At 59.3% G+C, this 22,211-nt stretch overlaps 2 protein-coding genes and 1 long non-coding RNA gene across 6 annotated transcripts; 1 reads left to right on the top strand and 2 right to left on the bottom strand.

Moving 5' to 3' along the window:
* Window positions 1-345: 345 nt before the first annotated feature.
* Window positions 346-13,319, bottom strand: CLCNKA (chloride voltage-gated channel Ka). 3 transcript variants are annotated; one of them, XM_032603030.1, is made up of 20 exons: window positions 13,222-13,319; window positions 12,516-12,622; window positions 11,729-11,857; window positions 10,851-10,979; window positions 9,739-9,878; window positions 9,319-9,396; window positions 9,147-9,225; window positions 8,488-8,613; window positions 8,029-8,113; window positions 7,817-7,918; window positions 7,186-7,270; window positions 6,753-6,926; window positions 6,219-6,288; window positions 5,939-6,049; window positions 5,362-5,575; window positions 4,185-4,318; window positions 2,415-2,503; window positions 2,184-2,267; window positions 1,340-1,426; window positions 346-828 (listed from the first exon to the last, which is right to left on the bottom strand). In XM_032603030.1, the coding sequence occupies exons 2-20, from the start codon at window positions 12,613-12,615 to the stop codon at window positions 781-783; spliced, it is 2,064 nt and encodes a 687-aa protein (XP_032458921.1). In that variant the 5' UTR covers window positions 12,616-12,622; window positions 13,222-13,319; the 3' UTR covers window positions 346-780. The 3 variants fall into 3 exon arrangements, with proteins under 3 accessions (XP_032458921.1, XP_032458932.1, XP_032458936.1); XM_032603041.1 differs by having other exon boundaries at window positions 2,184-2,264; XM_032603045.1 differs by having other exon boundaries at window positions 5,362-5,530.
* Window positions 13,320-14,746: 1,427 nt separating this feature from the next.
* On the bottom strand, window positions 14,747-16,387 carry LOC116743821. Its single transcript, XR_004346901.1, has 4 exons — window positions 16,112-16,387; window positions 15,874-15,954; window positions 15,356-15,579; window positions 14,747-15,054 (listed from the first exon to the last, which is right to left on the bottom strand). It is a non-coding gene; the product is annotated as an uncharacterized LOC116743821 (long non-coding RNA).
* Window positions 16,388-17,606: 1,219 nt separating this feature from the next.
* Window positions 17,607-21,504, top strand: HSPB7 (heat shock protein family B (small) member 7). 2 transcript variants are annotated; one of them, XM_032612844.1, is made up of 3 exons: window positions 17,607-17,910; window positions 18,368-18,513; window positions 19,682-21,504. In XM_032612844.1, exons 1-3 carry the CDS (start codon window positions 17,730-17,732, stop codon window positions 19,859-19,861), a joined length of 507 nt encoding a protein of 168 aa, XP_032468735.1. In that variant the 5' UTR covers window positions 17,607-17,729; the 3' UTR covers window positions 19,862-21,504. The 2 variants fall into 2 exon arrangements, with proteins under 2 accessions (XP_032468735.1, XP_032468743.1); XM_032612852.1 differs by having other exon boundaries at window positions 17,631-17,910; window positions 18,380-18,513.
* Window positions 21,505-22,211: the final 707 nt, after the last annotated feature.

Raw genomic sequence — 22,211 nt, 5'->3', positions numbered from 1 at the left:
AGGGTCCCCGTGGAGGATGCTTAAGGCTCTGTGGACTCTCCAAGGAACCACACGTGGGGACCCCGCTGTGTCAACCCTGGCTCAGCCAAGGAGGAGGCTGAGGCTGCTGGAGTGAGGGAAACTGGGCCACAGGGTCGTGCTTACAGATGACGACAGGCATCACAAGAGCTGGTGGGAACCTGCTTTCATAACTCCCTGCCAGGAAGGGGGACATGAGGAGGCGTGGGAAACCAGGCCCCAGGCCTGCAAAGGCCCACATGACCACCAGGGAGCCCCCAAGAGCTCACTCAGGGCTGGCGAATGTGGCCTTGCTGAGGTGGCAAGATAACACCCTGGATGCTGAGATGAGGGACAGACGGCTCTGGCAATCAGCTTTATTTTTTCTCAGGAACCTCCGGTTGGGAGTCATACAACCCTCAGAGGGCATCTCTGCGTGCCCTTGGCGACAGAATATCCCAATGTCTTCATTCGTGAATTTGATTCTTTCATGGAGCACCCACCATATGCTGGTTTTCTGCTGTCTTGCATTCTGAGTTCTGTCCAGAGGGGGATTTGTCCTTCAAGGCAGGTAGCACTTGTTTCATGGAGAATAGGACGTGGTGACTATGGGGCCTCTTCAGTGCTAGCTTAGCTGCCTACTTCTCCGAGGAGTTGAGCTGGGCTGGAGGGGAGGGGTGCGTTATGATGGCGGGGGGGGGGGGGGGGGAGAAAGGCAGGGTCTCTGCCCCATCTCCTTCACCAGGGCAGCTGAGGGGCCCTGTTTCATCTTGCCAGGCTGGCTCACTTTGGGGCCGGAGGGTTTGTCAGGTTGGAAATTGCTTTCTTCAACTAGAACGGAGAACAGAGTGGGGAGGATGTAGAGGAGATTGCAAGTGCAAGTGCAAGTTGCAAGTGCAACTATACTGGTGCACCAGTATAGTTTGACTCCCCTAAGGGTTGATTCTGGAGTGAACTTTAGAGCCAGTGCCTCCCTATTGCATAGATCAGGTCATTGAGGCCCAGAGAATGGCAGGGCTGGCCACAAAATAAGATAGAGGTAGCTGGACCACGTGGCTGGCTACTCTGGGCCAGGAAGTGAGGCTCATCAGAATTCCATGAGGCCCCTCCAAGTTTTTTTTTTTTTTTTTGGCCATGCTGTGCGACATGTGAGATCTTAGTTCCCCGACCAGGGATCGAACCCACGCCCCCTGCAGTGGAAGAGCAGAATCTTAACCACGGGACCACCAGGGAAGTCCCAAGGCCCCTCCAAATTTGATGGCAGAATTTTGGTGACCCCCCACCTCCCCAGCCTGTTTGAACATGGCTCCTCCCCTTTGCTCCACCCTCGGAACCATGGTACCTCCACCCAAGACACGAAGCCCACAGCTCTGCCCTGAGACGTCACGAAGAGGGACTGAAGGTTCAACAGCTCGAAGAGGTTGTGTGCCTGCAGGGGGGGCGGTTAGGAAACACTGGAGGATAGGTGGCACCCACCCGAACCCTCTGGCTTCAGTTTCTTCCTAGCTTGGCAGCTTTGAGCAGAGGTGAAGGCCCGGGCCGGGCTCTGTCCCAGTGGTGCCCACCCCACCTTGTTCCTGAGCCTGGGAGGGCTGGACAGCTGTGATGGTGGGTGGGAGACCAAGACCTGGGCCTGCAATGTCCAATGTGACCACCAGGGGCCCCCAGAGTCCACACAAGGGACTCTTGGAAAGGACACGTTTTTCAGCATCAGCCGGCATCCACTGGCACAGAGGGGTTGGGGCCACCCTTAGGTCCCCAACCTGCTTCTGTCCCTCCATCACCCATGTGCCAGGCTCTGTGCTTGCAGGGGGGAGGGGATCAGCATTCAGAGTGATTAAGTACTTTGCCCAAGATCACACAGGCAGAATGTGGTAGACTTGAAATTGAAACCCATGTGTGCCTTGATGAAAAGACATATTTTTAACCACTGTTTCTTTCCATCCAGAATCTTCTGGTTCCCAAGCTATCCCTCTTCCCTAGTCTCTGCATCATCCCAACAGCCCTGGAACTGAGAGACAGACAGGGTGGGAACTGCATGCCCGTTCCACAGGTGAGGAAGCAGGCCCAGGAGGAACAGAGAGCCACATAGCATGTCCAGGAAGCTGGAGCCAAGTTTCCCTCTCAGGCTCTTCCCCTCTATCCCAGGGCCCCTGTCTGCCCACAGCGCAAATTTCCCCCATTACCTGGTGCAGAGAGGTCTCCGGGGACAGCTTCAGGGTCACTGGTTCCACGGGGCAGCCCCCAGCCAAGATGTCCTGCAGACACTGCTGGGGATGAGGGAAGGGTTATGGGGGCCTGGGACAGCTCCCCCTTCCCCAGGCAGCCCCTCTCAAACCATAGGCTATCAGCTGGCCACTCCCCTCACAACCCTGCTGACTCCCCATCCTCTACTGACACCTCATATGAGCACTCACCTGGTGTCCTGGAACCCGGGAGGGTGGCTCAGCCTGGAGGGCCTGCACTAGGTGTGCCCTTTGCACGGTGCCCACCAGTATCTGAGACTCTGGACAAGTGGAGAGGGAGAGGAAAAAAGCCACATTATGAAAAAGGAACTTTCGTTTACTGGACTGCTACGATGTGCCAAGAACTATGCTGGGTGTTCTCATGACTCTCGGGAACATACAGCACCTGTGGGTCAGGAACTATTATCACCCATTTTACAGAAGAGGAAACCGAGGCTCAGAGGCACAGAGAGGTTAGTTGTCTTGCCCAAGGTCACTCAGCTTCTGACGTGGAGGAGTGGTAGCTGAGGGTGTCCAGGTAAGGCTGCCAGGGGGCCGGGAGGTAACCTGCCCACCCCAAAATGCCCCACCTGGCAGGGCCTCAAGGCAGGAGCAGGTTTGGGACACCTGCATGAAACTGTCTGTGCATCAGGGCTGGGCTTTGTCCCTCATTTCCCATAGGAAGTTGCACTGGCTCAGCCCAGTGAAGGCACGAACCTGGAAGGCCACCATGTTCTGAGGTCCTCCTGTGTGCTGGAGGCTTGGCAAGCCTCACTCCAGGGTATCGCTGGAGTCTGCAGGTATTTAGTTTTGAGGGACAGCCTGATATTTTTGATTTTTGTCCAGTAAAATAAAAACTTTACAACTGGACATACAAAGGCTCCCTGTTTAAAAACAGAAACAATTAAAGCTATTTCTTGGATGAGCAGCAGGATCCCACAGGCTGGGCCTGTGCTGGTTGGGAACTCTTTGCTTCCTGTGGCTCTAAGGGTAGAAGTGGAGTTTGTCTTGTTCTAGCAGGGGGGTGAAGCTTCTTGAGGGGTCACCCATGTGCAGGTATTTTCAAGTGTGATATTTGGCGTGTTCTGTGGGATAATGTTATAGGTGTCCCAATTTGGGTGGGGAGAAGGGCCTGGCCTTTGGGATGAGAACCTCTGACAACTCTGTCCTCCCTATTTTCCAGATGTGGTAACTGCAGTTCATAGAGCTTAAGGGATTTACTACAGTTCTGCTGCTCATAAATAGCTTTATGCCTTTTGGGGTAGGTATGGGGATGACCCATACGGTTGTGCAGGTTGCTCACTGCACAAGATACCTGCCCAAAGGACAAGTGGGGATCAAAGTCCAGCTGTGAAAAAAAAAAAAAAAAAAAAAAAGTCCAGCTGTGCTATGCTTGCCAAGTGTGCATTTTGTTTCATTTGCACAAAGGGGACATATGGGCTGACAGTGGCCCTGAGTAGGGCATGGCTGTCCCCTCCCTACCCCCCAGCTTATCTTTCCCACTCATATTGTACTTGTCCTAGAGGGAAATGATGCTCTAGCTAGGTCCTCTCCCAAAATTCAGCCTATGTGTCTTTTAACAAGGGCCCCCACTCATTTTTCTCTAAAAGGATGTCTTTCCCATGGCAACAGGGTTGAGGGAGGTGACTCAGTTGGGGAATGCCTGAAGGGGAGACTGAGGGAAGGAGCCTTCTGGGAGGCCCTAGTAGTGTTCCTATCATCCTACCCCTGCTCCGCAAGTAGGATGGCTATTACCTCCATTTTACCAATGAGGAAACTGAGGCTCAGAGAGGTGAAGTGACTTGCCCAAGGTCACACAGTTGCAGAGCCCGGTTTTGGATCCAGGTGCCTGATAGGTACAATGCCCTGCTTACCCATTCCTGGGCCTGACCCTCCCAGGTCCAAGAGGAAGGTAGAGGGAATGCCTCCTCCCCATTCGTGCTCCCCCTTCTTGTTGGGCACCTGTGCTCTCCACCAGGGGGTACTTGGCAGTGTCTGTGGAGGTCACGACCTTGACCACCTCCTCCTGCGGTGTGTCCTTGGCCAGCGTGGTGATGGTACAGTTCATGAAGTGCTCCACAATTACATGGTGAGAGCTGGGGCAGAGGGATGCTCCCATCAGGTCCTGGGGTGGGGGGTTATCCAGACCCCTGGACAAGCTGGGGCGAGCTGGGAGGAGTTTTGCCGGTTCTTCAGCATGGGCAGGGTCTAAGAGATTCCTGGGATGAACAGCTCCTAGCACTCCAAGGTAGGGAGAGAGGAACCTGGGGACCAGCTGGCCTATGCCCTCTGGACCCCTATCTCCCCCCTAGACCAGCTCTACTTTGACCTGTTTTATTCAGAAGCCGTCGCTGGAGAATTTCATTTGAAGAAAAGTTTTATGGCATAAAGGGAAAAAAGAGCTTTAAAGTTTGAAAATCACGGGAGTAACCACCCCCATTTAACAGATGGGGAAACTGAGTCTGGAGAAGGGGGCAGCTTGCACATGTTTGGAGCTGGGCCTTGGACCCAGGGCTCTCAGAGCCTCTTAGTCCTGCTTTTCTGGGGACAGAGGCTGCTCGGCCCTGTCTGGTTGAGTCAGGACCTCAAAGCTCGTTTCCATTGCAGTATTCCAGTCCCACCTCCAGCTCCCAACGCCCCAGTGAGGACAGCAGAGCAGGAGCAGGGGGAGGGGTGGGAGCTGAGGCTCAGAGAGGTGAAGTGACTTGCCCAAGGTCACACAGTTGCAGAGCCCGGTTTTGGATCCAGGTGCCTGATAGGTACAATGCCCTGCTTACCCATTCCTGGGCCTGACCCTCCCAGGTCCAAGAGGAAGGTAGAGGGAGTGCCTCCTCCCTCCTCTGGGACCAGTCAGGTCCCAGAGCTGGTGCTGACTCTCTGTGTGACCTGGAGCAAGACATGGCACCTCTCTGAGCCCCACTTTCTGACAAATGGGCAATATCTGTCCTACTGTTGTGGAGACCGACTGATGACCAGTAAGACACTGAGGCCAAGGACTCCCCCAAGGTCACACAGGGAGCTGGAGAGAATGGAGACTAGGGAGCAGCCATGTGTCGGCCCCTCGCACGCTCACCCATGTCCAAGGTCAGCCCACCCAGACACCATCACCTGTCAGCCAGCCTGAGCAGACACCGCTCACCTGATTTTTCGGCACCGGATCCACGGAAGGTATGGCAGTTTCTTGACAATGATGGTGCCGTCATAGAAGGAAGGCTGGCAGCTCTGGGCGATGGCGTTGGCCGCCAGCACCGCCATCAGCACAGGTAGTGCGTGCACAATCTGGCCGGTCAGCTCGAAGGCCAGCAATGCTGTGGAGATGGTGTGGGTCACAGCCCCTGAGAAAGCCGCAGCCCCTGCAGAGGGCAGAGCCAGGGAGGGGGGCTCAGGCCAGGAGACAGCTTCATGCAAAGGGCAAGGCTGCTGTGACTATGGCCATGGGCTGGGGTGGGAATTGTCCAGAGGCCACACATTGGCCACTGTTGGAAGTGCCCTATGCCTGGGCTTGGTGAGGGAAAGAGCAGTAAGGAAGAAGGGGCACCAGGGACAAGACAGGAGCTAGAAAAAGTAATGGAGCCTAAGGGGGGGGGCTCAGGGAAGGGTGGGGCTCATTGGGAGGCTAATGACCTCCCCATGCCCTGCAGAACTACTGGCTGATTCTCCGGGTCCAGCCCAGACCCATGATGTTTGCCCATCCGGTGGGAACCCGGTTTACTCACCTGCCAGGGCATACCCCCCAGGCATGATGGGGTTGGTGACACCTCCAGCCACGATGCCCTCTGGGAAGGCAACACAGAGGGCCTCCCCTATGAGGCGTCCGATGGCAGCTCCTGGTCGCAGATTTAGGGTGAGGGCAGGGAGCCAGGCTGACCCAGTCCCCACAGCCCTCCATCCCTGGGGATCAACCTCAGTACCATCCTGGGGAGGTGGGTGGACCAGTAGCCATGGCCCTGACCCGATAACCCTGAGTCTCTCAGACCCTCAACACCCCAGACTCACCGAAGATAAATATGGGCATGAAGTACCCAGCGGGCATGGGGATTGTGGTGGCCAGAATTATCATCCAGAACTGTGGGTGGTGGGAACCGAGGGGGCAGAGGTTAGAGGCAGCTGGACAAAAGTAGGCAAGGGAGGGACAAGACAGGGGACAGGGGGGTTTCCCAGGGAGAAGGAGGATGCCCAGGCACACTCCCATTGCCAGTATCTGGTGTGAGGGAAGGTGTGCCCAGGGGAAGGATCCCCACCCTGGCAAAGTGCCTACTGTGTGCCTGGCACTGTTCCAGGGACTCTCCTTTCTTCCCTCTCAACCTTCCTTGATGTAAGCACAGTAACTAGCCCATTTTAAAGACGAGGAAACTGAGGCTCAGAGAGCTGAAGCAACTTGCCCAGGACCACACAGCGGGCAGAGGTCAGGCCAGGGAGTCTGCATGAAGGCCTAGGCCCTGTGCTATGTACATGCTATGGGGAGGTACCCCATCCTACCCAAGGCTGGCCTCAGCTCTGCGCACATCCCTGGGAGCCCCGGGAGCCCACCTTCATAACCAGGAAGAAGGCGAGGGTCCCAAAGATGGTGAACTGCGGGTGGTACCATTCGAACCATAGGTTCTGTGGGTCGGGCTCCGAGGGCCAGGGTGGGGACGAGTTCCAGGTCATCAGCGCCCACGAGTTATTGTCGAACAGTGAGTCCAGATGCTCCCTCATGGACAGCTGGAGAAGGGGGCAGCTTGGAGTTCTGCGTGAGGGCCGGGCAGCAGTCCCTGCCACCCCCATCCCCCCAACTGCCTGACCCTGCCTCAAATCCTCGTCTGCCACTTCCTGTTGCGGGGAGACTTGGGGAAGGGCTCTGGCCCTCTTGGAGTTGCACAGCCATCCCCTTATAGGTGTTGTGGGGATTGAGATGATGGGCACAAGTTGGACAACGACTGGGCATTCCCCCCTCTGGCCACCCCAGCTCAGCACCCCTTACCCGAGAAGCCATGAAGCGGCCCACGCCAGGGGGATAGGTGATGGAGGCGAGAACCAAGGCCGCCAGAGCGGAATACAGAGGCTTGCTGTGGGGTGGGGGCGGAGGGCCAGCTCCAGTGCCAGCCGTCCTCTTCCCCTCCCCCCACCCCACGGAGCGGGCCGCCACCCTGCTGGCTGACGCTGAGGCAGGGACAGGAGAAAGAGGCACAGGAGCAGGGGACGGGTGGGGGTCAGCCCCACACGGCTCGGTTAAGCAGGGGTCGGGGCTGATAGGAGAGCTTGGGACACAGGCGGGCTGCCCGCCAGGCAGGTGGGACCAGGGCAGGACCGGCCAAGGTGGAGGAGGGCTGATTCTGAAATGCCAGTGCCAGGGGGCAGACAAGGTTGGGAAGGAGAGGGGGCTCAGTAAGGGGCCTGGGGCTCCACGGGGAAGTAGGGGTTCAGTGAGGGGGAGGGAGGTTAGTGAGGGAGGGAGGGCTCAAATGTTGGGGTTGGGAGCCTAGTAAGTGGGGGAGCAGTTACTATGGGGACCTGGACAGGGGTGTTAGTGAGGGGTGGGGATCCCCATATAAGGCTCAGGAGAGTCTAGGGGCATCACCCTGTGGGGTCCCTGGCCCCCATTCAGAGCCCACCTGGTGGCCAGCAGTTTGGAGAGGACCCGATTGGTCTTGACAAAGCCGAGGAACGTTCGCTGACAGAAGAGGTAAGCACAGCTCAGGATGCCACAGATGGCCCTGCAGGGAGGGGAGGGGAGTCCAGAGCCCCTCGCCAGAACCGAGGGCAGCAGTTCAGGCTGAGGGAGGCCCCCAGTTGGGCTCTTGAGGGGCTAGAGGCATCCACTCACCCCAGCGCCACAAAAAAGAAGATCTCTGGCAGGTCAAAGGGGACGTCTACCCGGAAACTGGTCTTGTAGAGGGAGGTGATGGTCTCTGGAAAAGGAGGGGAGTGGGGATCAGGGACCACACTCCTACCCCAGCCAAACCGAAGGCTCAGAATTAACAGGCAGGAGTGGAGGTGCTGCCACGTCCTGCCCCCAAATACCCTTTCCCTGGCCCTGCCTCCCCCTTCTACCCTCGGGGCTCCCATCCTTCATGCCCAATCCAGGTCAATTCGTTTCCATACTTGTAGAAGGAGGGGAGCGGAAAGGAAGAAGAGAAGAGAAGAGAGAGGAGAAAGGAGGGAGGAGGGAGAGGAAGGGGAGGAGGAGGGAAAAGGGAAGAGAGAGGGGAGAAGGGAGGGGAGGGGGGAGGAGGGAGGAGGGAGGGAAGGCGGGGCAGGGGGCAGGGTCTAGGGCGGGGCTCACCCTGCTCGCTGTTGAAGACAGCCAGGAGGCGGAACATGAAGGCCCCACAGGTGGCAGCGAAGAAGCCCCTCCAGTAATCCCAGACCGAGAAGTGGGAGGACATGACCTCGATGCTGAACAGGACGCCTGGGGGCAACACTGAGCTTCGACAGACACCACCACGCCCATCCCAGCGCCCTGACCACTCCCGTCCTGCTCTCCCACAGCCCGAACAGACAGGGCCACCCCTTCTCTTTGGTCCTGAGCTGAGGGGAGAGGAGGGCAGGGCGGGAGCCCCCTGCCCAGGGAACAGGCTTGTAGGCGCTCCTCTCGGCCATCTCAAACCTTGCAACAGCCTTTGGGGTGGGGACGATTACAATCCCCATTTTACAGATGAGAAAATGAGGCTGAGGACTGAACTCACCGGCCCAGGGTCACGCAAGGCGAGCTGAGTTTCAAACCCAAGTCTGTCTAATGTGACCGTGAAGCATCTCGACGCCCACCCCCACCCTGGGGCGGCTCTGCCCTCCCGGTAAGACTGAAGTAACAACCAAGACCGGATTAGCCGCCATCCTCCCTGCGGGTTCCTCCACTGGGCGGAGGAGCGAGCTGGTCAGTCCGCCAGGGGAGGGACTGGGGGGTCGGGAGTGGGAGCCTGGGGTGCAGGGGGAGGGCCTCACCACTGAAGGGCGCTGCGAACACTGTGGCCACGCCCACTGCCGCTGCCGCCACCAGCATTTCGTTTTGCTTGCTCTTGTTCTGGGGGGATCCGGAGTCCCGCGCTGAGAGCCAGCCCCCGCCCTCCCCTCCGTCTGTTTCCTCCAAGGAGGGGGGTGCCCATGAGCCCCTTACCTCAGACTCCCCAATGGCCTTGGTGCGCAGGCGGCCCAGGTAGGCAGCGATCATCACAGACAGGTGCACGAAGGGGCCCTGCCAGAGGAGGTGTGCGCACAGGGCACAGGGTCCGCCCCTTGGGGGGAGCTGGGGCCCTTGCTCCGCTCCTTCTCCCGCTCCGGGGCCCAGGGTTGGGGGGTAGAGGGAGCCTCATCCAGAGACAGCTCGGCTGCCCCACCTACTCCCTATGCCTCCATCTCCCCAGTTCCTTTGTCATACTCTGGGGACCTGGCCTGTCTCCTCCCCAAGACTGAGCCCTGTGAAGGCAGGCCCTGGCCTGAGTTCCCCCTGACCTAGCTTCGGTGGGGATGGAGAAAAGGCAGAGGGGACAGGAGGGCCGGGTGGGACGGGGTGGGGTGCTCTCATGCCCGTCCATACCACTTTGCCCAGGAAGATGGTGCTGCCCGTGGCCAGGGTGCAGGTGAGGCCCACCACCTTGGCCCCGAAGTTCTTGATATCCAGGTAGTCCTCCAAGACCACGCCCGACAGGATGGTCTTCAGCTCCGGAATTCCAGAACCTTGGCAGGGGACGGATGGACGGGGTGGGGGTAGGGAGGAAGAGGAGGGACAATATCTAGATAAACCCTTATCGCTTTACCCTGCACAGGGCTTCACGTCATGACCTCATCAGCTCTCCTAAACCCTGTGAGTTTAGGATTCCTAAACTCGTGTTGCAGATGAGGGAGCTGCGGGTCAGAGAGGGGATGTGAATTGCCTACGTTCTTCCAGCTGGTCCTGCCAGTCAGCTATTGCAGGATGGGGGGAACCTAGGAGAGAATCTCAGGCCACCCAGATGCATCCCTGCAGCTCCCCTGTGTGGCTGGCCTGGAGCTGAAAGCAGAGCTGAGAGGCCTGGAAGAGATGCGCCCCTCCGTGAGCCCCTCCCTGGGGAACCATGGTGCTGGCCCAGAGGAGCCCTCAAAAAGGGAGCAGAGCCAACAGTGACCCGAGTCAAGCAAGATCTGTCCTTCTGGGGCTTCCCTGGTGGCGCAGTGGTTAAGAATCCGCCTGCCAATGCAAGGGACACGGGTTCGAGCCCTGGTCCGGGAAGATCCCACATGCCGCGGAGCAACTAAGCCCGTGCGCCACAACTACTGAGCCCACGTGCCACAACTACTGAAGCCTGCGTGCCTAGAGCCCATGTTCCGCAACAAGAGAAGCCACGACAATGAGAAGCCAGAGCACCCCAACGAAGAGTAGCCCCCGCTCACCGCAACTAGAGAAAGCCCGCATGCAGCACCAAAGACCCAACACAGCCAAAAATAAATAAATAAATAAATAAATTTATTTAAAAAAAAAAGATCTGTCCTTCTCACTGTGTGACTTCAGGCAACTTACACAACTCTTCTGAGCCTGGCTTCTCTGGCTGTGAAGTGGGGTTACTGTTTCCTGCCTCCCCCCATCAGGAGCCCCGAAGGACAGGAAAAGGCTTTGGGCAGTGGGCACTGCGGAGCAAGGCGAACAGGTGAATGGTGTGGCAATGGGCTTACCTCCCGAGAAGGGCGTGATGCTCTGGGAAAAGCCTGAGGAGAAGGAGACCAGGGCCACGGGGTACACGGTCCAGGAGAGATACCGGAGTAGGTGGCTGTCCCCAATCTCCCGGTACAGCCACTTGTGTGCTGGGGACAGCTGGGAGTCAGGGAGCCATCCACGGGCTCTGCAGCCCTCAGACGCCCACTTGCTGGCCAGGAAATGGAGGCTCAGAGGGCGGTGGCCCAGGACCACCCAATAAGTGGCAGATCCCCAAGAGGAGGCAAGAGTAGGACCCTGGATCACATCCCAGTGTTGCCACTCCCTAACTGAGTGACCTTTTGCAAGCCATTCAACATCTCTGAGCCTCTGTTTCCCTATCTGTCAAATGGGCTCTCAGATGAGGTCTGGTGCATGGCAGGTCCTCGTAATGCCACCTGAGCAAGTCTCACAGAGAAGGTGTGTTAGACCCTTCCTGCCCCGTGCCCCCTCTTCCAGGAGACCTCAGGGTGGAGAGAGCCTGCCGAAGCATGGGGAGAGAATGTTCTATGCCTGGTGGTCTAGACAAGTGTTCTCCCTCACAGTTACTGAGCTGAGAGCAAGGAGGGAGGAGAAGGGAGCAGGGGCGGCAGGAAGCAGTGGGCATAGAGTTCAGAGGAAGAAGGACTATTTGGTCTTTCATTCACTGGGCAGATGAGGAGACTGAGGCCCAGAGAGGGGCAGGAGCCTGCCCAGGGTCACACAGCAAGTCAAGAGCAAAGCCAGGACTAGACCCAGGCCTCCTCCCCACCCAGAGCCCTCCCCCACCCCCGCTGCACCTGGCGGCCCATCTGGCATCCCGAAAGCGTGCTCGAAAGCCCCGGGTCCAGAGCAGGCGTGCGTGCCAGGGAGGGGTTACCTCGGACCACACGGCCAACAGTGAAGCTCATGGTGTAGCTGATCAGGGCCATGAGCACCCCGAGGGTCATCAGGAAGTACCAGTCCTCACCCATGCGGAACAGCTTCTGCTTCAACCACTCGAGGCCACCTGGGGCAGGGGCATCGGGGGGTAGCCCAGGGCCCAGTGAGGGTACGGGGCGGGGGCGGGGGGCAGGGGCTGTGTGGGGCTGGGGCCAGGTGGTCGGATCCAGGGAAGATGGGAGGGGGCTCTGCCTCACGTGAGAGACAGCAGGATTTGTGCAAGTGAAAGTGGCAGCACGGTGGGCACCAGGCCTATTGGCCCCGCCAGGAGGGAGCCTTTGACCTACTCGCCCTCCCCACCCCTGCCCCTTCCTGAGGTACTTATGGAAGAATGACAGAGGCGGCAGGGTGTGGAGGGAGAGCTGGAAACTACACTTTCTCCAGCATCTCCGCAGGGGACATAGCTTAGAGGACATGAGAGTCTAGACAGACTGCTCTGTTGTCCGAGGACCAGTGGGGCTGTCCTGGTGTCAGGCCAGAGAGCACCCACTGGGCCCCTAGCGAGGTCCCTGGCGGAGTGATCAGGCCTGGGGGCTGCGTTCCCAAAAGGCAGAGAGCAGACCTCTAGCACATCTGTCCCACAGACTGGCAGAGAGATCCCCACCCTCCCTGCCGCCCAGGATGGGGGCAGCTCTTGGGCTCCAAGGTGGGTGGGGAGGCGGACCCGGGGAGGGTGATGTCCCGAGGGGGTTTCGACAGGGAGCGGAAGGGAACCTAGCTGTCACCTCGGATGCCTCGGCGGATGCGGGGACACGGGCCCCATAGCTCCTGAAGTGTCACAGGATTCCCCGAGGAGCCCTCACGAAGCCCTACCAGCTCCTCCATCAGGCCCCTGAAAGAGTGGACAGGCAGACGGACCCTTGGTGAGCTGCTCCAACGCCCTTACCCAGCCACTGGGCCCTTCCAATATCTACTTCCCAGATAGAAGGGAAAGGTGGCATTTTCAGGAGGGAACGTGGGTCTGGTGTGCCTTCATTCCTGAGGGGGTGACCCCGAGGGTGCGAGTGTGTGTGTTAATGTTTAGGATGAGGGCAGTGGTTCCTAGCTGTCCCCTACATGTCCAGCAGCAGGTTGATCAAGGCCGGACCCCAGGCTCAGAGCCCCCTTCCCCATCCTGTGGCTGCCACTCCTACCCTCCCTGGACGCTTGTCTGCTCCCACTGCTCAGAGCAGTCTCCTTGCCCAGGGGAGTCACTGTCTCACTGTGGGGACCCCATGGACCACTCTGACTCCCCATGCCCATCCCGGAGCCTCCAACCCCTCGGCTCAGGCCAGAGTCAGGAAAACCCCAGGCCCAGAAGGAGAAGCCGTGAGGGTCCAAAGGAGGTGCTGGCTCCCTGCCCCCCAGCTTCCTGCTCCTGCCCTGCCTGCCCTGGTCCTGGCAGGTTCCATCCAAGTCCCTGCCCCAGCTCTGCACCCGGCGGCCGCTCACCTTTGTCAGTCCGCTCTGCTGTGGCCCCAGCCAGCCCTCCTCTGACAGAGACTCCTTTGCTTGCAGCTCAGGTGCACCTGGACAGGTGTGTGTTCCACCAATCAACATCCTGGCCCCCCCTCCTCCCCGCCCCACCCCGCCGGGGTTTACCCTGGCCATTAAGAATGTCCTTGACAAACCAACTGGAACTGCCCTGGCCAGCTGAGTGGTGCAGGCCAGAGCAGCCAGGAGGGACGAGGGGCAGGGGCTCCCCAACCTACCAGAGCCACACAGAGGCGGGTGGCACCCAACCCAGCTACCGGCTGGGGTACAAAGGGCCTGGGAGGGGGAAGCTCATGACACAGCAGGATGGTGAGGGGTCATCTGCAGGGGCTGAAGGTCAGGGCTCTGGGTTCTCAGAGCTGGGCATGGGAGGGGTTTGAAAGAGCAGAGAAGGAAGAGGAGAAGGACCCATAGGGAAGGGGTGCTATTATTACTGCACCTTTGCTATATGCCAGGCACTGTGTGCAACCCTCCTCCAAATCAGTGAGTGCTCAGAGAAACCCAGTGAGGTGGGCAGTATTAGGCCATTTTAAAGAAATGGAGTTTCAGAACTTCCCTGGTGGTCCAGTGGGTAAGACTCCACGCTCCCAGTGCAGGAGGCCAGGGTTTGATCCCTGGTCACGGAAGTAGATCCCGCGTGCATTACGCAACTAAGAAGTCCGCACGTTGCAACTAAAGATCCCGCGTGCCACAACAAAGATTCTGAGTGCCACAACTAAGACACGGCCCAGCCAAAATAAATGAATAAGGAATAAATAAATAAAGAAATATTTAAATAAAGAAACGGAGTTTCGGAGAATTGAGGCTGCTTGCTTGCCCAGGGTCACAGAGGCTGAGGCACAAAGTCAAAAGTTCCATCCAGGTTTGCCTGACTCCAAAGGCTTCACACCTCTCCGAGGTCCTGCCTTGAAGAACTGCCTTGCTCAGAGCTGGCGAGGGGGCCGACGAGCTGGAGCGGGGGAAGGGAATTGGGCTAGATCCTCATGTCCAGACCCTCCAGTCTGAGAAGACTGCCTCAAACCACAGCACCCAATGGGCAGTGGCTCTGCTTGGGGCTTCTACGTAAATGCCACAGACCCTGTCCCACCACAGCGGAATGTAGGAACATGCACACTAGGTCTGGAACCCAGTTCATCCTCCCAGCACCCTTGTGGGTCAAGCACAACATCACCATTTTGCAGATAATAATGGAGGATCAGAGAGGTGCAGTCACTCATCTAAGGTCACAAAGCAGAGGCGGAACCCAGACTTCGATTCTGTGGCTCTCCCTCTTCCCAGAGCTCCTCCAGCACCTGTGGCTTAAGCCTTCAGGGCAAGGGTTTGGGCACAAAGCAGAGGATTTGTGCCTGATACCACTTTTAGAAGATTTGGGCAAGAGATCTGGGATAACACCCGCCCCTGCCCCCGCCCGCCCCCCCCCCCGCCCCTCGCTGCTCTTCCAGACAAAGCCCCCTTTCTGAAAATCATGATGGCCCTTCAATGACTTGTTAAAATCCTGAGGCCCTGAGCCACCCTCTGCCCCTAGATGTCAGCCAAGTTAATCCCAACTAGGAGCATGTGTGTGTTGTGAGCGGTGAGGTGGAGGCTTGCTGCTCTGCGTGGACCTGGGCCCACCGTTGCCTCGGCTGCCCCAACCTGTGTACAGTAACAGGATAATTGGCCGCCCTGTTGACATCCCAAACCCGTCTCTGGTCTCGGGCAGCTGCTGGCTCCAACTCATAGCCAGCATCGGCCAGCCAGCCAGCACCGCACGTCCACACCCTCACCTCCGGCCCTGTGAGCACCAGGAAACTGGGAAGAGGGAAGCAAAGGGACATGGTGCTGGTGGCAAGTCCCTCCCAAAGCCATTTCCCCCTCATGCCAGCCCCCAGCTTCTCCCTCTCCCGCATCAAGCAGCGAAGGGTGAGAGCTTGATGCCGAGCAGCTCTCCCATCCCTAATGGGTCCTTCACCACTCGGAGCCTCAGTTTCCTCTTCTGTCCAATGAGGGGAGCCTGAGAGCCATGGCGGCAGGGCCCTATCTCTGCCTCGTTCATCACGAGTTCCCCAGAGCCTCAACGGTGCCCGGCACATAGCAGGTGTTCAGTAGATACCTGCTGAGTGATGAGTGGTTTCCGAACACTGGCCTGTGGGCTGGCTGAGTGGGGACCTGATGGGAGCCGATTCCTGGTCCCTTCCCTAGACCCCAGATCAGAATCTTGGGGTACATGAGAAGAGTCTGTGTTTGTTGCAAGTCCCTCCAAGTGACTGGGGTGCCCTGGCAGGTATGGGATTCAAGGCATTGGATCATCTCTGAAGCTCCTTCTGTCCCTGGGATCTGAAAGGAGAGACATGCACAGAAACAGGGGAACGGCCTTGATGACATTTCAGGGTCCCTCCTGGCCATTGAAGTCAGTGGATCCAGTGCATGTGTGGGTGATGCCTTAGGGATGGGGTAAGCGGGGGGAGGAATGGTGGGCGGGGGTAGGTAATGAGATCTGACGTCCAGGAGCAGTGACTCAGGCCTCAGCGCCATGACCTTGTGTCTGCATTTAGCCACTGGCTCCTGTTTCCCTGGCGGGTGGCAGGCTTCTTGGTCCCCCACACCCACCCCACCCTCTTTCCATCTCACCTCAGTGCTGGTAACTTCCTGGCAGCCCTACTGGAACCCCGTCGGCCAGGATGGGTGACACAAGCCGGGCAGGAATCTCCACTAGACAGACAAACAGACCCCTTTGGCTCCAGCCACCACTCTGACCCCACTTCACGGACTACCGGCACCAGTGGTTACCCGTGTTGATGGACCCCCCCGCCCACCACCGCAGGGAGGAAGTGTTGTGGGAGCCAGAGAAAAGAGAAACAGTCCCTACCTTCAGGAGCCCCCAATCTAACGGGGAGACAGGCGAACCCCTAACCCAGGGAACTGCCAGTCTGATAGGGGAGAGAGGACCCAGGAGGACCATGTCACACTCAGGTGCTGGGGTGGGCAAAGCCAGTTGGTGCAGCGGGCATCTGGGCAGGCCCCCCTGTGTGGGCTGCAGCAATCAGAGAGGGCTCCATGGAGGAGGAGGAACCGGAGCTGATCTGGGAAGGAAGGGCAGGATTTGGAGGGGGGAGCAGAGGCCCCACACTGCAACTTGGGCAGCAGGGGACCCCCGGCCTCCCAGAACGGCCTTCCCTGCTTCATCCCCTGGTCCCGCATGATCTGTGCACGGGCAAAGGTGCTTCTCAGGGGCGTTCGGGACCAGACTGTCTCCATACACAAATGCTCAGCCCACCCTGGCCTCCTGGAGGGTTTGGATCAGATAAGACAGGGTTCAAATCCCAGCTCTGCCACTTGTTCGTGTGCAAGCCCCAGGCTCTCTGTGAGGCTCTGTTTCTCTATCTATAAAATGGGAATACCATCTCCTTCCTGAGCCGTGCGGGAATCAAATGAGGCCGTGCTGGAGAGCTCACAGCCAGGAGCCGGTGCCCAGCAGGCACCTCAGAAGTCAGAGCTAGAATGATTGTCTTGCGGAACTCTCCTTTACCTCTGACTAAGACCCTGCCCGCTGCCACCCCCAGCATCTCCTCTGAGCTGGAGGTCAAGCAGACATTTCCTGGGAACATAACCTTCTATATTGTTAAGGACCATTACTAAATGATCTGCTCTCCACCCCTGAGTCCAGGCCCAAGCCCCAGCCCGGCCTCAGCTTTCTCCTCTTGGGTCCCGAAATGTTCCAGAGTTGGGAGGTGGAGGGTGGGGAGGGAGGTAAGCATGAAATCTGGGTCCCCGTGGGAGCTGGCAGGGGAACAGTTGCACGTTCTATACCCCCCTCCGGGGCTGTCTCAGTCCTTCCTAAGAGATGGCTGCGAACATTATCTGCCCTGAGGGAGGGAACCCCTCGCCTCACACAGGGGTCCAGCAGGTGGGGGTCCTCCATGCACCCCTGACCTCCTGACCTCGCATCTCCCACTCTCCCCAGAGCCAGGGGCTTGGGCCTTTCTGCCCTGATCACTCATACCTACATCCCTCTACCCAAGGGCTGGAACTTAGGGGGAGAGGGGATGGAGAGAGAGGAAACCCTGGCCTCAAGGAGCTTGCAGTCTGGTGGGGGGGACACAGAAACACGGAACACACACAAGGTCCTGAGGCGGGCCCAGGGGTCTGAGTGGCGAGGGGACAGCACGGGTCCCCATCTCGTTGCCGTGGGAGGCTCCAGGGCTGGAGTTATCGGCCTGGAATGCTGGGCAGTGAGCTCAGCCTCCTGGGCCTGCCTGTGTTGGACTGTCAGCAGCGCCGTCTCACTGGAGAAGATTTCCAGCCCCTCTGGGCCACCGAGAGGACTAAATTTAGCTGGTAGACAAGGGGCTGGCCCCGCGCCCAGGGACGGTTGGGCCTTATAAAGCGGCGGCAGCCGGGGCCCGGCACACTCCCTCCGAGCCTGCTGCCCACGCGCCCTCCTGTCCACCCTGCCCACTGGCCAGGGCCCGGCCGCCCTCCCGTGGATGAGCCACAGGACCTCCTCCACCTTCAGAGCGGAGAGAAGCTTCCATTCTTCCTCCTCCTCCTCCTCAGCCTCCCACACCCTTCCCGCCCAGGAGCCGCCCATGGAGAAGGCGTTGAGCATGTTCTCCGAGGATTTCGGCAGCTTCATGCGGCCCCACTCGGAGCCCCTGGCCTTCCCAGGCAAGTCCTCCGTGGGGAGGGGAGGCACCCAGGGAGGGGACACCTGCTCCAGGGCACCCCCGACATGGATGCAGCTGCCGAGCTGCTGGGAGCAAGTTCCGTACAGCTGCAGCCGCGGGTGACCACTGGGACAGGTGCGGCCACAGAGACAGATGTGGCCGTGAGAACAGGCAGGCCTTCAAGAAACAGCTCTGGCCTGGGGCTCAGCTACACGCACCCCTACTCCAGGCCTGGGGTGGGTCACTACAGACATATACACACACCACCCTACCTGTGCTGGGTAAGGCCCCATCCCCCAGGCGGAAAAGGTGTGCTGCAAGAGGGCGGGTGGCAGGGAGGGTGGCAGCTACGGCTGAGGGGGAGCTCAGGCCCGGGTGGCCAGCCCCTTCCCTCCAGAGGGGGAGCCCTGAGACCTGGGTTCTGAGTGCCAGCCCGCCCGCTGCTCTGCTTACGGCAGCCCTCCCCACAGCCCGTCCCGGGGGGCAGGGCAACATCAAGACCCTGGGCGACGCCTATGAGTTTGCCGTGGACGTGAGCGACTTCTCACCTGAAGACATCATCGTCACCACCTCCAACAACAACATAGAAGTGCGAGCTGAGAAGGTGAGCCCGCTCCCTGCCCCCAGACCCTGGGCCCCACGCCTGTACCCTCTGCCCCGTGTCCCCACTCATCCCGGGACCCCGCATCCTGCCCAGTACCCCCCAACCCCCAGGACAAACTAGAGGCCTCGCTCCTGTAGCTGGTGGGCCACGGGACCCCCTGTTGCTGCCTCTCTCTGCCCCAGGCTCCCAGATGCTTTCTTCCGGAGTCCAGGGCAGCTGAGGAAGCCACAGGGGATGGGGGAGGGGGGGAGGGATGCTGCAGGGAGGTGAGAAGGGAGATGAGAGGAAGGAGATCATGGCTGAGGCAGGATAGCCCTTCCTGTGGGCATCTGGAGAGGTGGGGGGCTCACTGGTCCCTCACCTCTGGACCCCTGAATTAGGCCCAAGGTTGCACAGAGGTCCTGCACTTCAGGGTCACACACACCCCAAACCCCACACTCCCTCCACCCACAGGTCTCAGGGTCACTTGGTCACTAGGGTCTCTGAGTCCCAGCTCCCAGGAGGCCTGCACCCTGGAGGAGGGTGTGGCCCTGGCTGAACAGGGATGCTGCCCCCCACGGGCCAGAGCCACTGCTGCTCCTTAGTGAAGAGGCTCGGCCCCAGGCTGCCTCTGGATCCCCCTCGGCCTGGCTTTCTCCCCTGAGCACAGGAGGCTGGATGCCCGAGGGGCGCCTCTCAGGGAAGCCAAGGACTGTGCGCACCAGGACCAGTGGGCAGCACGTGCCAGCCCTGCCACCCTCGCCAGTGACTCAGCCGCCCCAGGCTCCTCTGGACACCATGTGCTGGCTGAGTCACGCAGGAGGGGCCGCCGGCTGAGCCCTGACGGTGGACACCGTGTATCTGGGTACCCAAGAGGGCTCAGCTCTGCTCTGTGCCACCTCCTTGCTGCTCAGGAGCCCCAGATTCTGCCACTGAGTCTCCTCCCCATCGGAGCTCCCCCACCAAGCCCTTGCCTCTCCCCCAGGACCACTGGAGCTCCTCTAAGCACCTCGGTACCTGTCCCTGCTCAGCCCTGGCCAGCCCCTAGACCGGGCCTCTGCACCTGAGAGCAGAACCCCTCGGCACAGGGGGTCCCAGCTGGGGTTAGACTGGGGAGCAGGGGCTGTGGCTGGACGTGAGCAGGACAAGGGTGGGGTCAGCCTGCCCTGACCCACTACCCCTTTCCCAGCTGGCAGCCGACGGCACGGTCATGAACACCTTTGCTCACAAGTGCCAACTGCCGGAGGACGTGGACCCCACGTCGGTGACCTCGGCCCTGAGGGAGGACGGCAGCCTCACCATCCGGGCTCGGCGCCAACCACACACGGAGCACGTCCAGCAGATCTTCCGGACCGAGATAAAAATCTGAGGGCCTCCCCCTCCCTTCCCCCAGCTCCCCCATCTTCCCCACTGGCCGGCCAGAGTGGCTCTCCTGACCCCCTCATGACAGCTTCCGGGACATCTCAGCCCAGGTTCAGGCCCTGACACCTCAACCCCAGACCCCAGGTGGGTCATCCCCTCCAAATGTGGGCTTCTGCTCTACCCAGGGCAGGCCAGGGACCCCCTTGCTTCACGCATGGCGCCCAGATTCCAGATATGGCCTCGTTCACTTAATCCAGAATAAAGGGATTGGGATGGAGAACAGGAGATCCCGAAGAAGCCAGTTTGGGGAAGGGGGATTGGGACAGGCAGGATCTCTGGGCAAATAATCTGCAGGACAGACAGACAAATTCTGATCTATGGAGTCTCTGCAGGGCAGGGGCAGGGGGACTGGGGACCTGGGGACCTGGGACCCCCTTGGCCAAGGGGAGCGGGAGAGGCAGAGGGAGATCACAGGCAGAGGTTCCCAGCTAAAGTGAACTGGCTGGGCACAGGGAGGCCAGAGACAGCCATGATGGTCCGCTTCCCCTATGCTGCCCTCCAAGCCCCGAACCAGCTGCCAGGCTGTCTGCCCACAAGGTGCCCCAGCCAGCCAGCTGTGCCAGCGCAGGGCCACATTGTGTCTGTATATAGATGGGGTTTTTCCAATACAGCTGGTTCGTGATAAACTGTGTGAACCGTCTGTTACCTGCTCATATGCCTCCAGGTAAACCTGGGCCAAGGGGTGGGGCTGATCCTTCTCCCTCCCAGCCAGAGACCTGGGCTCCCGGGGCTGCCTCCACTGCAGACAGCTTACCCCACAGAGGAAGCATGCATGGGGCTTTGGGTCCTCAAGGTAGGACCCCAGCTTCCTGCCAACCTTCCCTTGTGGCCATTCACCTCCCCCATCCCGTCCTCTATAATCTGTGAAGCTATAGGCTTGGTGTGTGTATACCACACACACACACACACACACACACACACACACACACACGCAAACAGGCGTACACACATGCACACTTATCTTTGTCCTTCAAACACTAAACATTACCACTGGTTAAAGCCAAATCCGGAATGTTCTAAAATCAGATTTGCAATCTCCATTCTTCTCAATGGGGACAGAGTCTGAACAGTTGAGCGCCCAGCTTAACCACTGATGGTTGGATTTGAACCCACGATGTCAGAAGCTGCTCTCAAACCGCCCTCCCAGCCCTCCGTGCAGTGGGGGGTAGTTCCCCTTATTCTGCCTCTCAGCCTGTGCGCCCTGCGCCCACAGTTTCCTGCTAGAGAATGTCCTAATCACAGGAAGAGTCCCCACCCCAGCTCCCTCCCAGTCCCCAGTCCAGGGCAAGGACCTCCCGTCTGCCTTCATTCTGGGGAGCCCCAACTGCCCCCCGTGACCCTGGCTCAGTCTCCCACATACAGAAGCAGGGGTGATGGGTAAGGGTGGTTCCCAGTTAGTCGGGGCCCCTGGAGCAAGTAGCAAGGCCAGCCTCGGCCCTCTGCACCTCTTTGGTCAGTGTTCTGTAAGGTGCCCTCTCACCCCTGCCATTCTGGGGCCCTTAGGAAATGACTCGGGGTGGGGGGCGCAGAGCAGGGTTCTGGCATTGTACCCCGCACACACAATAAACGACAGAACCATGGACTTCTGGAGATCACCCGCCTGAAGTTCTCAAACTTGGGATGGGGCTGGAGGCAGCAGAGTGCGAAGGCCGGGGATGAACAGACATACCTTTCTTGAGATTTGGGGGCAGGGGTGGTAGCTCAAGCAAAGTTCAAGACCTCACAGAAATGTGGGTGTCCTTCGGCCCCCTCCTTTGGCTCCCAGGTCCACCAGGGCAATAATCTGGGAATTATTTCTCTGAAAAACCTTGCATCGCCTTCTCTTCCAACTGCCAGCCCCTGCTACTACCTGCCAGGCACTGTCCCAGGCACAAGGACACCAAAGTTGGGCCAGCTGCACTGGGTTGCTCTTGAAGCCTATCTCGTACCAGATGGGTTCTGAGGACCAGAGGGGCCGAGTGACTAGCCTAGAGTCACACAGCCCCAGGGGCATAGCCCGGCTGAAACCTGGCTGGGAAGCTGACTGGTTCAGGGAGTCTGAGTACCCTTTGGAGGGACTCACACGCACACCCCCAGGCGCTACTGAAATCGGAGTTCCTCCGCAGAGCTCCTCCGCGCAGCTCGGTGCAGACGGGAGGAGGGGAGGGAAGCGGGGGCGCGGTATTTCCAGCCTCCGTGACTCACTGATTCCACTGGGCTATTTGCAGCCCGACACTCATCGGCGAGGAGTTGAGGGGAGGCGCCGGACCAGCTTTCCCCCTCCCTCGACCCCCACTTGGGGTCAGGCTCACCTTGGC

This window comes from Phocoena sinus, chromosome 1 (assembly GCF_008692025.1).
Source record: "Phocoena sinus isolate mPhoSin1 chromosome 1, mPhoSin1.pri, whole genome shotgun sequence".
NCBI classification, from domain to species: Eukaryota; Metazoa; Chordata; class Mammalia; order Artiodactyla; family Phocoenidae; genus Phocoena; species Phocoena sinus.
This window is presented reverse-complemented; position numbering and strand designations above follow the sequence as displayed.

Bases quoted from the DNA above. Each gene is read 5' to 3' on its own strand.
- CLCNKA (XM_032603030.1), bottom strand. From the start codon at position 12,615: ATGGAGGAGCTGGTAGGGCTTCGTGAGGGCTCCTCGGGGAATCCTGTG. The intron at 6,289-6,752 runs GTGGGCTCCCGG...CACCACCCACAG, and splicing joins CCTTCTTCCTGGTTATGAAG to TTCTGGATGATAATTCTGGC. The intron at 6,050-6,218 runs GTGAGTCTGGGG...ATCTGCGACCAG, and splicing joins CATGCCCATATTTATCTTCG to GAGCTGCCATCGGACGCCTC.
- HSPB7 (XM_032612844.1), top strand. From the start codon at position 17,730: ATGAGCCACAGGACCTCCTCCACCTTCAGAGCGGAGAGAAGCTTCCAT. The intron at 17,911-18,367 runs GCAAGTCCTCCG...TGCTTACGGCAG, and splicing joins GGAGCCCCTGGCCTTCCCAG to CCCTCCCCACAGCCCGTCCC. The intron at 18,514-19,681 runs GTGAGCCCGCTC...CCCCTTTCCCAG, and splicing joins TAGAAGTGCGAGCTGAGAAG to CTGGCAGCCGACGGCACGGT.